Genomic DNA, 14,201 nt, shown 5'->3' on the forward strand with positions numbered 1-14,201 from the left:
GAGTTCGACAATCAAAGCACTGGGTCAGGTTTTGGGCCCATATTCCCAGTCCCAAACCAGCCACACCCATACATGCCTCAATATGATAGTAGCAGACTAGCAGTGGATCTCATGCCTCATGGCAACAGCTATACCCTAGGATAGGGGACTTGACATATGCTGATGACAACTCTTATATACTTGCTGTGGAGCACTATATGCAACAGTGCAGCAACACTATGTCATGGGAAGACTATGTGGCACTACTGGGGACTGAATACTTGATTCAAACTCAGTTTATGTGATGATAGTTGTAACTTGTAACATTGTTAAACAGTTTGATGTATCACTTTAACATTTCTAATGCTTATATTAATTGAAAATTTTGTTTGCTTTCTATCACTAAATTATGTGTAGAGTAGGGTAATTTAGTGCGTCGTCGCCTATCAACTTAAGGTCTGAAGTAAAACTCCTATTTGGACTTTGTTTTTGCAAAATCTGATAATGTCATTGTGTTTAAATGGCCTAAAATAGGCTGAATACCAAGTTTCAGACCCAAACTAGGTCTAAACCCCACCGAGTTGAGGTTTCGAGTTGGAAAAAAAAAATGCACCAACTCGACCAAGATCTCGGTTTTTCCTAGGGTCGAGTTGGGGTTGAGTTCCGAGTTTTAGTACCTTGGTTTGAATATGTTTAGTTTCTGTTACAAGTCTTTAAATATACATGTAGCCAACGAGAAAAGAGATTGTTGGAATGAAAATTGACTTTTGCCGCACAGTTGTGAGCAGTAAATGACCAGGTTGGCCGTTTTCTCTCCTTTCCCCTTCTTTTGTGATTCCTTCCGTCTTCCTTCCATCACAGGTACCATCTTCTTCCTTCCTCCCTTATTATTCCTCTATCTTTAAGGGCATACCCAATACACGATGCTTCCGCCACTGTAGGGTCTGGGGAGGGTCATAATGTTGGCCGTTTTCTCTCCTTTCCCCTTCTTTTGTGATTCCTTCCATCTTCCTTCCATCATAGGTACCGTTTTCTTCCTTCCTCCCTTATTATTCCTCTATCTTTAAGGGCATACCCAGTGCACAATGCTTCCACCACTGCGGGGTCTGGGGAGGGTCATAATGTACACAGCCTTACCCCTGCTTTTGCAGAGATGCTGTTTCCAGAATTGATTGATCCCCCCTCACCCCTTCTCCTTTCTTCCTAATATCCTGGTTGCTGGTTCATCACTCTAGGGTGATTCAAACCCTAGAAGCTTAGGCATGTAATTGATCTCTGCTGTGAGTTATAAATCAAAATCAGATCTGGTTTTTCTTTCTTCTGCCAGTTCTCATTCCAAGGATTATACATTATTCTCTTACCTTCAGTTTGGGTTGTTCTTTGTGATGATTCAAGAGTCCAAGGGGTCAGCAACATAACCCCAAAAATTCATCTTGATTGAGTGTGAATCGAGAGAGTAATTTCATCCGGAAACCAGTGGTAACTGGTTTCTATTCAAGTCATAGATTGAAGTACTGCTGGTTAAATTTACCCTCCCCTTTAAAGTTAATTGAGTTATTCCCATTCTTAGAGTTTAATTTCCAGAAACAGCCCTTAAATATCTGTTTCCAGTTTGGTCCTGATTCCTTTTTTCCCTTCCAAAAGAATCCTCAACTGTTCCCAATATTTACAGAAATGGCAATGCATCATTAAATTTAATTATGATAGATGGTTGGTGTTACATCCACACCCGAGATTCTAATGGTTTATCTCTAACCTCGTGATGTATAGATGGTGCTCCCATGTATGTTGGTGAGCTATTCTCGATGATGGTCAAACCCAGCTACAAAATCATTGACTTTGACACAGGTTTGCCCGTCGAGGAGAGGTTTCTCAACCGGGAGTGGGGGAAATTCGTCGATGGCAACTTCACCAACTATCCTCCCAATACAAGCCCTAAGAGCGAAGAGTACCGGAAGGAACACCCCGTGTCGTGCCATATCGACACTTTGTCTCTCGATGAAGTTAGCATCGCTGTGAGGAAACTCTTTGGGGTCACGGAGGACATACCGTGACGGGCGAGGGGTAAGCTACTGACCCTATTTACTACTTGTTACTACTCTCTCATAGTTCTGAAGGTCTGGGCCAGCCTGTGGAGCTTTGACAGAATGGTCGAGATAAGGACGTAAGCCCACTTGTCCAATTCTTCTTCCAGGTGATCTGGAATTCCACTTCAAGTTGCTGTCATGGATTGAATTCTTCTATTCTGGCAAATTGACCCCTGTTCAGTTAAAATGACATAACTCCATCATCTGAACCTCTTTTGCTTTAATTCCTGGTTAGAAACTAGATTAATATATCTTCATTTTATTCGAAGGAACCATTGTCCAATTCTACCTCCAGGTGATCTGAAATTCCACTTCAAACCCAAATTTTTCTGCTATTGCACTACTGGTCGATTGCCACTGGTCGATCTGGATCAACCAGTCCAATGGACCAGTGCTGCTATCTTGTGTAAATTTCTTTCCTAGTGTGTGGGGCCCAGTGTCTCGCACCATCAATCACCTCCCCGCATCCCAACTAACCCGTGGGAAAATTGCCCCGGCAATGTGACCATGTGGGGTCCACCTATAGGCATAAGTGCTTAGGGGTAGGCTATACAATGTGTTTTTAGGCAAAATGACCTTAGCCAAACAGGCCTTAAGCCAGCCTCTATATAAACCCAACCCTATTTCCTGAACTTTTCTCTTCAGCCAAAAGAAATCGTTGAGAGGGAGGAAGGAGAGAAAGACGAAAGGAGGTAGGAAGAAGAGGAGAAGAAGAAGAAGAAGGGAAGGCTAGGAACCTTCTTAGCTTTGGAAGTCCTATAAGGTAAAACCCTAACCCCACGATTTTTCCCTTCTAATGAACCCTTGTTGTTTCTGATTTGTATAATTTCAGAAGTTTAAACCATAAATTTACCAATGTCTAGGCCCCATGTTTAATTCTTCATGTGTATGAGCTTGGGAACCCAAACCCATGAACATGCAGCCCAATATACTTGTTGTTTGTATTTCTTTAAGTTTCAGAACATGAAACCCCTCTTTAAGTTCTGATTCTTGTCCTTTTGTAGTTCAGATTGTCAATCTCTTAAACCCCATGCTCAATTCTTCTTGCATTTAAGCATAGGAACCCGAATCCATTAACATGCAAGCCAAACCCCTCTTTGATTGTTTCTTCTAAACCTTCAGAATCTGAATTTACTTTGGATCTCAGGTTTCAAGCATAATTTAGTTAATTAAAATGCTATCCCTTGGCCTCTATGCATAAACCCCATGAACGGGTGTGGGTGTAAAAGCCGAACAAATTTTCGGACAAATTTGAACTTTTTGGAACTTGTGTGATTTCAAGTTCTAGCTCTGAGTCTATGGCGGCATCGATGCTATGCGCTGCATCGATCGAGGACACGGATGAATTACTCGACACACCAATGGAGGATTCCGAGGATCCTTCCCAGCTTGCCCTTCTGGAGTCAGAGGACCCCTGTCAAACCCCACACCAGAGTTACCTGTGTCAGATTTGCTGCCTGGAGGCTATGCAGAAGCTCTCCCTTGATTAGAACTATTGTAAGTATAATTTAAAAGTATTTATATGATGTTTTGTACGACCAAATAGAATCAGAGGGGTATTTTAGTAAATTTACCCTTATGGGACTCGCTTCCCCAGTGGGAAATCCTGTTCCTAGCAATTACCCGTGTCCGGATATCCCCTGATGTCGTATGGCGTCACTCTATGGTTAGAATAGAGTAATAAATACAAATTTCTAGTTATAAACTGTTTTAGAAATCAGTTTTAGAACTGATTTCACTTAAAATGACCAGATTGCCCTTAGTGCTTAAGTTACCGTATATATATACATTCCTATCTCACTATTCACAATTCACAATTCACAAACAAAGTAAGGGGAACCAAATTTCGTTCCAGCCTTGGAGAAGAAAGAAAGAAATAGAGAAAAGAAAAGGGAAGAAGGGAGAAGAAGACTTGCCATGTGAAGTTCGAACCTGGCCTTGATTTGGGAGCTTAGAAATCTCCATTAGAAGGCTTGGAGCAGGAAATTCAGAGCTGTATCTTCAACCCTGCTACTGCCCACACAGGTAGGCTGCAATCCCTGCTGCTCGTCTCCATTCTTCCCTAATTTCTTCTCTAAAACCCCTCTAATTGCAGCCTAAGTTGCTGGCTGCCATTAAAGCTCCAAAACCAAGCTGTGATAATGAAGATTTAGTGTGTTAGGGACTGATTTGGACCAATTTTTACCCTATTATACCTGAAATTCATGGCAGCCTCCTAATTGAACTCAATTCTGGTTCTAGGAACCAGATTTTAGAACCCTAATTTACCAATTTGAAATCTTTTATTAAAATTCCCTAAATTAAACTCAATTTTTTAAAATTGAATAAACATATAAGCTGACCCACCTTAGAATAGGTTGGAACCATGAAATTGGACCCCTAAATTAAATTGACCCATCTTAAAATAGGGTTAAAACACCAAATTAGACCCAATTGAGGTTCAGATCTTGAGTTAAGTTATATATTTCCTGCTGAACTTCAAATTACAGCTGAAACATGAAACCTATTGAACCCCGGCATAGTGAATTAAGTTAATTTGACCAATTTCCCCAAATTAGTTATGGGTTTTCAATTAAATCAACCTAATTAAGTTGACCCACCTAAATTGAGTCTAAATCATGAAATTAGACCCTTGCATGCAAGGATCCATGCACCAGGAACAAAACCCCCAATTCTGCCCTCTAATCTGATCCAATATTTTTGGACAGAAATGCCCCTGGACCCTTGGTTAGACCTTAGACTACCTTCTGACCCTAACACTTGATCTTTTCTAATGTTTTAGGACTGCCTTTGGACTGTTTATCGTGTGTTTGTCTGAATTGCTAGGATCCTATTGCCTAGGCTAGCTTATCACTTCAGGTAAGGGAATTTGAACTTTGTTTATGAGTGTTTGTTGCTTTAATTTCCCTTTATTCGATGTGCCATGCCATGCATCATCATTATAAATGCTCTGAGCATGTAGTTTTCTTGCATTAGATTGCATATGTTTAGGTCGCATCGGCATGCTGCATTTGCATGAATATCACTTGATTCTTATACAATGATGTTATGATATGCTGTTTACACTGAAATTGAGTTGCACAATCATATGCCATCATGATTAGATTGCATTGGGCTAGGATGTTCTCATAACCCAGTGCTACGACCCTTACCAAAAGGGGTTGAGGTGTTGGATAACCAGTGGTAGGTCCGAGGGGTAATACCGGAATGCCATTCACTGTCCCCATGTTAGCGATCCGCTCCGCTGTGGGATCAACAGTAGGGTTAGTCTTTGGGGGTCTGCTAGTTGGGCTGCCTGGTGACATGCTCGAACTGGTGGGTCCACACAGTGGTAGAATGTTTTCTCTCGGGTGACCGATGGTTAATACCGGGACCGAGGCTAGTATGCTATCACAGTAGCACTTATACCCCATGTGACTTAGTATCCATGTTAGGACATGCTACTTAGGACATTCATCATAATTGTAGCAATATGTTTTACATGCATTCCTTTACTGGGCTCAGTGGAGCTCACCCCCACATGATCACTTTATTTTTCAGATGATACTGCTGCTATTACTGTGGGAGACTTCTCCACTTTGGGTGCTTCTTCAACCCTCGGAGTTGATACTCCTTTGATGGTGGAGCACGATGCTTCGTGTTCCTGTGACGATTGCTCGTTCTCCTGATCCTCCAATTGATCAGGCTACTTCTACCCTTTTTGTTATACCACTTTTGTAATGGATATTGTATATAGTCCTTTTTGTTGGGTTTGAGTTACTTCTTTTGAGATGTACCGATGTAACTCAGCTGTACTTCACTGTTTATATATATATATATCACTGTTCAGTTAGTTTTCCTTTATTACTGCTTTATTCTTAAATTAAATTGCTTCCGCTGCATTTAATTCTGATTATTGTGAATGAGATTGCGAATAGACTACAGCACTTGCGATCCTGGTGGGTTGGTTGGACGTGAGACACATCTAGTCACACTTGGCCCTTATTAACCGGGCCGGGGTGTGACAACGGGATCCAAACCTCCATGCATGCAAGCCAACTCAAGACTCAAAAGCTTAATTTAGTACTGTCATTACTTAGAAACGTGGATCCCTTCATGTATGTTCAATCTTCTCATTCAACCTTGAAATCCAGCTTAAATATAACATGCCTATGCTTGCTGATCATAAATCCCAGCTTAGGATTAGTAGAATGAAGCCAAATCCTCAAAAAACATCTATTTCTCGAGCTGTACTTGTACTGGTCGATTGCCACTGGTCCATTGGATGGACTAGTACCAATCAACCACTACCAGAAACCTTGCCCAAATGCAAGCTTGGTCAGCCCATGGCCTGTAAAACCTTGTGTTAGGCCTTTTGTGTTGAAACCCATGCCAACCCAGCCCTATGCCTACTGTTTGGAGTCAGTCTGCCTCCTGGAATGCTGATTGGCCAACCAAACCTAGTTGGGGACAATACCCTGACCCAAACCCTATTGGAACCACTTATATATCACCCTAGGGGCCCTCTTTTGGTGTGAAACCATGACCCCTTTTCTCAATTTTGCTGCTGCAACCCTACTGGTCCATTGCCACTGGTCCATTGGATGGACCAATACCAATCGACCACTACTGCTGTCTTTCCAGTTTTGAGTCTAGCCTTGGTTTAAAACTTCAACCAAGGGTACCCCTGGACTCCATAGCCATTTACATATCTCTTAATGTTTGCTTTTGATTTAATTAACCCTAGGCTATAACAACTTGTCCGCTGACGCGTATCGGAGTGCTTTTGACGACCGGCAGTCCTTCAAGCAAATAGATCTTAGCCAAGGTGAGTGGGTTTGGGTGATTGTTGGGGTTTGACTATATCTATGCATATCCATTATTATATTGAATTGCATTCAAGCATGTTGCATACTTGCATTATATTCTTGATTAAAGGATTATATGATTTTGGTTGTGAATTGTATTTCATTACTTATGCCGGGTTATGGTGCCGGGAATGCTGGTATCGGAACCCCACAGAATAAATTGCTATTGCTTGTCATGTTGGCCTGTATGCGTCGTGTCGTGCTGGTACCCGGGTGCTAGATGGTATGGGACGTTGATGCACCCGGAATACCTCTCAAGACGATAGGATTTTGCATGTAGTATAACTGCAGTTAGGTTTTATTTCCCCTATGCTACGACCCTTACCAACAAGGGTTTAGGTGTTGGGTGATCAGGGCTCCTTGTTGCCCGTGGGGGAGAGAGGCTAGGTCAGGGATGACCACTGATCATCGGGGTCTGCCTCTGGGTGGTTTTGGTAGCTTCGACTAGCGCGGGTCCCTGGTAACAATTGAGGTTTCACTGTGGTGATAACATAAGTGACACATGGTGATTCCCGAGTTGTTGTAGTAGCATATACCATTGACTTAGTTTGTGTGTTAGGTGGAAAATCTACTAACATTTACATGCATCATGGACTATGTGTGAACTGTGTGTTTGTGCATTCCCCATTTCCAGTGGAGCTAACCCCCATTGTACACACTCTTTTAGACTTTGATGCAGATGGTGAAGGTTACGTTGTTGGTCTCGAGGTCCAGACTTCGAGCTATGATGATATTGGTACTGTGGAGCCAGAGGCCGTGACTGAGGATCATGGTGATGGTTGCCCCTACGATGATTGTGCCGGCCGTACTGATATTTGGGACTAGATCCCTTTTTGATCATTTTGGGCCTCGTGCCTTGTATAAACAATTATGTTATACTCCTTTTGGTAGTTACTTGATGGTCATAGAAAGTTTTGTTAACTACAATACTTATTATCATTAGTCAACGAATATCTTGTAACTATTTAATTATACGCTTCCCCAAATACTGATCTATTTTGGAATGTAATATTCCCGATCTTCCGCACTCTAATATTAATGTGTATTAATGTTAGTTAATGATTGTGTATCGGGACACTGCATTTGTGATCCTGGCAGCTTATTGGGATGACACGTGTCGTCCTAGTCACCCCTTTATTGTATTTTATTCCCATCAGGAATAGGGGCGTGACAGTTGGGCACGCCACTGGCTTCCTGGAGCTAGCGGTTATGCCCAATAGGGAGGATGGGGTGAGAAGGGGAGGGCAGGGGGGTCATTTCCACAGGGAGTAGGAGAGAGAAAAACTAGCGCTGTGCCCAGTCTTTTACCCTTTAATTATTTACTACTCTTGTGGGACCATAATGATCCCAAAGCAAGGTTTCACAACTGGGATTGCATCAAGGGTCAGCCATCTAGAGGAATAAAAAGTTCCTCAAAAAGAGGCTATGAAATAGAGGATACAATCTGGTGCATTGCAATTGGGGAATCGGCTAGAAAGGTGACCCCAGGGTCTTCCAAGTATTTCTCTTTGTCAATCATTCAACACTCATCAAAACAAACAATAAATGATCAGTTATTAGTTTTTCCAATTTCCATGATTTTAGGACTTATTTATATCATATTTCCAATTTTAACCAATTACTTTTGGTGTTTTTGCAATTTTAACCCGCTTGAAGATATGACAAAATATAAATACAATTAATTGCACCATAAAGTAGACAACCAAACACAAGTTTGAAAGAAAAAAAAATAAACAAAATGGTGCCCACCTAGGTCAAAACCTGGCCAATGCAACCAAAGCTATGCGTAGGCGAGAGCCTTGTTATGAAAAACCAGGCAAGTAAAGGCCTTGCCCATTATAAAAGGCCTTAGGGGCTAGGTGAGGCCTTCAAAACTGTGATTCTTTCTACTATCAATCCTTGTGGAATTATTGAGACCTCTAGGTAGGCTTTGAGAAATCCCTAGTTGGATTCCTGAGGAAAATAATCCTTTCTTTTATTGTTTTAATCCCTAGTAAGGAGTACTATAAAGTCCCGGCCACTGCCCCCGCTAATCCCCCATTCCTCCCTTTCCATGTCCGGCAACTGTCCGGCAGCCCCTCCCCATCCTCCCACCCCCTCCCCTCCTTCACCCTCCCTTTTGTTGGATTGTGTCCATCAAACCCAGTTAATTTGGAATAAATAAATTTAATATTATTTTATTGTATGAATTTATTTACAGGCTTATAAGTTTGTTCCATGGATTTTTCACCCAAAACGGTTCTCGACTAGGCATAGGACCAGATATCCTGTTCATATGGTCGTTACATTGAATGTCCCTAGAAATGTTACTCGTTCCCCCCTCCTGTATCCTTTGCTGGAATGGCCTAGAGGACATTGACCACCTATTTTGCTCTTGCCCCTTTGTTGCCTTAATTTGTAAAACAGACCTAGCTAGTTGCTGGCCTCACCCCCGACGATCTTTACCCTTTTCCAGGGAGTGGCTTTGGATGGACATGTCTTTCTCAGGCAGTTCAATTTGTGATTATGGGCAAGCTTTTGTTTGGTGCTACTATTTATCATATTTGGATGGAGCAGAATCTTCGTACATGGACCTCCAATTCTCGTTCTTTAGATTTGATTTAGAAAGCCATCTTTTTTTATGTCAGCTCCAAGCTATGCTTGTTCCCTCACAGATCTGTAGTTGATTTCCCTAAAGAACAGGAATATTGTTGTCCTCTCTCTCTCTTCTTGCTTCTTCTTCCCCCCTCCCGGTAGGGCTGGGTGTTTGTATAGTCCATCCCCCCCCTCTTCTCCCCTCCCCTTTTCGGGGTTTTGGTAATGAATTATTTATTCACCAAAAAATATATATATTTATTATAATTACTTTTATTCGGTCCCGTGATCTTGACATCTTTAGACCCTAACCGATATCCACTTCCATTCTTATTTCTTGACAAAATCGCTAAATCCTTTTTTATTCTAATATCTACCCTCAGTTTTCGGCTATGACCCCAGATCATCAAGCTCTTTGAATCTTTCAAAATTTAATGCTCCAATTTGGATGTCTCATATTCATCATCCTTAGACAATACAAATTAACTTTTCTATAGAGGAACTAACTTCTCAGAAAAGTCAAGTTTATGTTGGTATACACCTAATTTAGAATAATTAACAATCCACTAGAGGGTTCCGGTGATTCTTTCCATCATATTAAGGACTTCCTCTAGAAACATATACTCATCCCAGGTCTGTATGATAATAATTCTGTTCTGTCGGAGTGTTTCTGAGTCAGATATTTTTCTCTCTTAGAGAGTAATTATGCAAGATAGAAATGTGTTTGGTAACATAGTGTAATAACACTTCTCTTTCCTCCTCTTCTCTCTCGCCCATCTCGCCCCCTATAACTCCCACACAAATCAAGATCATTCTTTCCCTGGCCTCCTCGGATGCAGTGGAGTCCCACCTGAGGATGAGCTTCTCCATGGCTTCGACTTCAATGGAGACCTTTACCAAAAAAAAAAAAAAAAAAAAAAAAAAGAAGACTTCAATGGAGACTCTCTCAGGAGATTCCATGGCAAAGACAGAAAAAGGAAGAAAGGTAAAAAAGAAGAGAGAGGGAGAGTATAGAGAAGACCCCAACCAGGCAATCACCCAAAGGGTTTCTAAATCCAGACAGAGGGAAAGCTGCGAAACTTTTCGTACACATTGCTGGGTTTTGTTTTTTATTACATCAGTGATTTTCAAGGCCGTGGGCTCAATTCTCAAAAGTGGATTGGCAAGTGGGAGTGGGATTGGGAATTCCTTTCTTGTATCTACAGGATAAAGAAAGAGAGAGAATGAGAAACTTACCTTGTTACACCCTCACAGTAGAAATAACGAAAAGGCAGCTGAATGAATCAATGACTGGATAGATGGATACTTTGGTGGAAGAGGAAAGAGGCAGAGAAGTAATTTCGGTCATCAACTGCACTGTACTTTGTCTGACCTGGAAATTCAAGAGACCAATAGAATTTGACTGTTCGTCAGCACCAAAGATGGGACTTCACCACATCCGAGGAGAGCACCGGTGTTGCTTCATTTGTCTCCTCTGCCTGCAAAGAGGAACCAAGGTTTGAAATTTCAGATTTTGACCCCATTTCGATTTCTGTCAAAACCAAAATATTTTAGTGAAATTTCAGTCCATTTCACCACTCCAATTTCGGTTGAAACCAAAATATTTAGCAAAATTTCGGTCATTTTGATCGAAATTTCGGTCATTGCTAGACAAAGGCAGGACGGATGGAGAGCAGGAAGAGTTGCAGGGGAGACGGCAATGGGAAGGGGAGCTGGTTGCAGGGAGGGTTGCCAGAGATGGCCAGAGAGGGAGGGGGAGCTCAAGAGAGCTCAAGAGAGAGAGAGAAAGAAACGTAGGGGAGGAAGTTGCACAGAGAGACGAGAGAGATCAGGTTCGTGTGTTCCTTTTTTTTTTTTTTCTTTTTTGTTCTTTCAAATGTGTTCTGAGAACCCATAATCAGATTTCATTTTGGCACCGCTTGATAACCTTACCTGGTGTTTCTGTTGTAGAAGTGTGCTGCGCAACAAGAAAACATTTTTTTGTTGTGCAGCACATTTTTTTTCATTTTCTTTGCTGAGAAACTGTTTTTTACCTGCTTGGTAAACCTGTTCTGGAAACATTTCCAGAACACAAATGAACACCATTAGTGCTTGATAAAATTTGTTTCTATTCTGGAAATGTGACCAATTTTGATCAATAATTATATTGAATAATGTATTTTAATAATATTTATGTTGAATATTGCATTTTAAACATTGTAATTAAAATATGAGTAGTTCCTAATTGATGTTAATTACGATAATGCCATTTCTTTTTCAATTATACCAAAAAAAAGACTTGTAAAATCCTTTATCAATGACCAAATTAAAAAGGTCTAATTTTAAAGATGTCATTAAAAATGTGCATAACTAACTATGCTATGAACATTTCAATAAAGATCCCCTTGGTCCAATAAAAGTGTACAACAAAGCTTAAAATAAACAGGCCTTGGTCCAATTAAAGTCCCATTTTCTGTCCTCATCCCCTCCCCTCCTCTCAAGCAATTAATTAATGGTATAGTTCTTCTGCTACAATTAAGAGCTATAGGCCTTACATGTTTAAGTAGAAACTGAAGTAGACTTACAATAGGAAAGAAAGAAGTAAAATCAACATACAAAACACCCTCCCACTAAAGCTGGAATCGGAGTTCCACATGAATAAAACTCTTATGTTAACTAATTAGTTGGGGTAGGTATCTCACATGATTAAAAGTCTTTCCAAAGTAGAAAGAAGAGTTCTATTCAAACAGGACCCAGTCAATACTTTACAAACAAGGAAATAAACAATAAAAATAAATTTAAACAACCCAAACTGAACCCCACGACCTGATTCTTTTAAGTGAAGCAGAAACTGAACCATGGTTCAGTTTTGAAACAGAAAATGGCCCAAAATGAAGCTGTAAGTCACTGCTTGGTTCTAGTTTTGTACAATTGCAAGAAATCCATTAAGTTACTGGTGTTCGAACTAAAGCTTTTGAACAATGCATGCTCAACAGACCAATATTTTTGCAGTGAAGGTCGAGGATCAAACACAGAACAAATCTTTATTTTCTTTTTCTTTTTTATAATTATTGAACATTTCAATGTTAAAAGTCCAACATCTTAAATACAAAATAAAGAAAAACTCCATTATTTTTCTGTTCCAGCTTCTAGTATTGGCAGAATTGAAAACAAAGCTCAGCCTGAACGGATTACAGAGAGAGAAATCACATTTAACCAGACAGGGATAAGGGGAAAAAAAGTAATAAAACCAAGATCCAAGAGTAGAGTCTATCAAACCAGAAATTGCCCCTTCATAAGCAATCTAACTGTTCAAATCCAACCAAACAAATCCGATATAGAGGGTTAATGAAAATACACAAAAAAATCAGAGTAAAATCAGAGTACAAAAAAATACTCTGATTTTTTTGGGTTTTTCTGCAAAAATCAGAGTAAAATCAGAGTACAAAAAAATAATAGAAGAAGAAGAAGAGTCTGAGCAAAGGAAGAAGGATAAGAAGATCACAGACGAAGAAGAAGAAGCTGATGAGCAGAGGTATACCTGAGTAAAATGGAGATTCGTTCTACCCACTAGATGCCTTCGATTCGGTTTCGGTGGAGAAGAATGGTAAGAAGCAAGACCAGAGCAAGGGTTTCTTGTGCTCGTTGGAGAAGACCAGAGCTATGGGTTCTTGCTCGTTGGAGAAGACGACGTTGCAAGATGCCTTCGATTCGGTTTCGGTGGAGAAGAATGGCAGGAAGCAAGACCAGAGCAAGGGTTTCTTGTGCTCGTTGGAGAAGACCAGAGATATGGGTTCTTGCTCGTTGGCGAAGAAATAGCTAGACGGCGAGATTGTCCCAAGCCGCCGTGGATTGATCTGTAGGAGAACCCACAGAGAGCGAGAGATCAGAGCGATAGATCGAGAGAGCGAGAGAATTCCTTCGTTGAAGAATAGTGTTAGGTTTTGGGGTGGGGTTGGGTTAAAATTATCGGGCACACTTTTGAATCAGTTTGTGCTGAGCAAGCAGAACATGTAAGACATGTTCTGTAAAATGTCTTCTGGAGAGTAGAAATTCTGATTTATGCTCCAGAAAACAATTTATCAAGAACAGTGGTTATCAAGCAGTTTTTGTGCTCTGGTGTGTTTCTCAGCATAAAAGAACACCAGAAACTGTTTCTGGGAATGTTATCAAGCGGTGCCTTTGTTTCTCCAGAACTGTTCCCAGAGGCTGGTTCATTCCCAAAGAACAAAAAAACGAACTGGTGTGACAATCAGTTTCAATGTGTTCTTTTGTTCCCAATGGAACAAAAGAGCACAAGAAACGTTCTGGTGAAACATTACCAAACAGAGCCCTACTATCTGGGTGGAGTTAGAAAGATTCAAAAGAAAATCTCTTCATGCAGAAGCATTATCTCCCATAAGGGAGAGAATTCATTGTCATCAAAGGCCTTGCTTGCTATCTTCATTTCATAAACCTATAAAGAAAAGCTCATGTTCGAAACAATGTATGTGATATGACTGATATCTTAGTAAGAAAGTATGGATTCAACAAAGGATGAGAATGACGATATAACAGATAAATCAAACACAAGAGAAGATCCACCAGAAACATTATGTACAGTAGGTTACATTTTTTATAAGAACACTTACCTGTCAACCAGGATATTTTCTATAATAATGGTTGACATTGCATGACCATATTCAGAATGATCAAGAAAATTCCTACAGAACAAACAAATCATTGATCAGATTAT

At 40.6% G+C, this 14,201-nt stretch overlaps 1 protein-coding gene across 2 annotated transcripts in view; it reads right to left on the bottom strand.

Annotated features, from left to right (window-relative positions):
• The window catches only part of LOC122662052 (DNA ligase 4), a 144,633-nt gene that overhangs the window by 82,573 nt on the left and 47,859 nt on the right, over window positions 1-14,201 (bottom strand). For both annotated transcript variants that reach the window (XM_043857609.1, XM_043857608.1), the window contains exon 7: window positions 14,098-14,169. In XM_043857609.1, coding sequence (XP_043713544.1) covers window positions 14,098-14,169 — 72 coding nt within the window. The remainder of the gene's footprint in view (window positions 1-14,097; window positions 14,170-14,201) is intronic.

Source organism: Telopea speciosissima, chromosome 5 (genome assembly GCF_018873765.1).
Source record: "Telopea speciosissima isolate NSW1024214 ecotype Mountain lineage chromosome 5, Tspe_v1, whole genome shotgun sequence".
Taxonomy (NCBI): domain Eukaryota; kingdom Viridiplantae; phylum Streptophyta; class Magnoliopsida; order Proteales; family Proteaceae; genus Telopea; species Telopea speciosissima.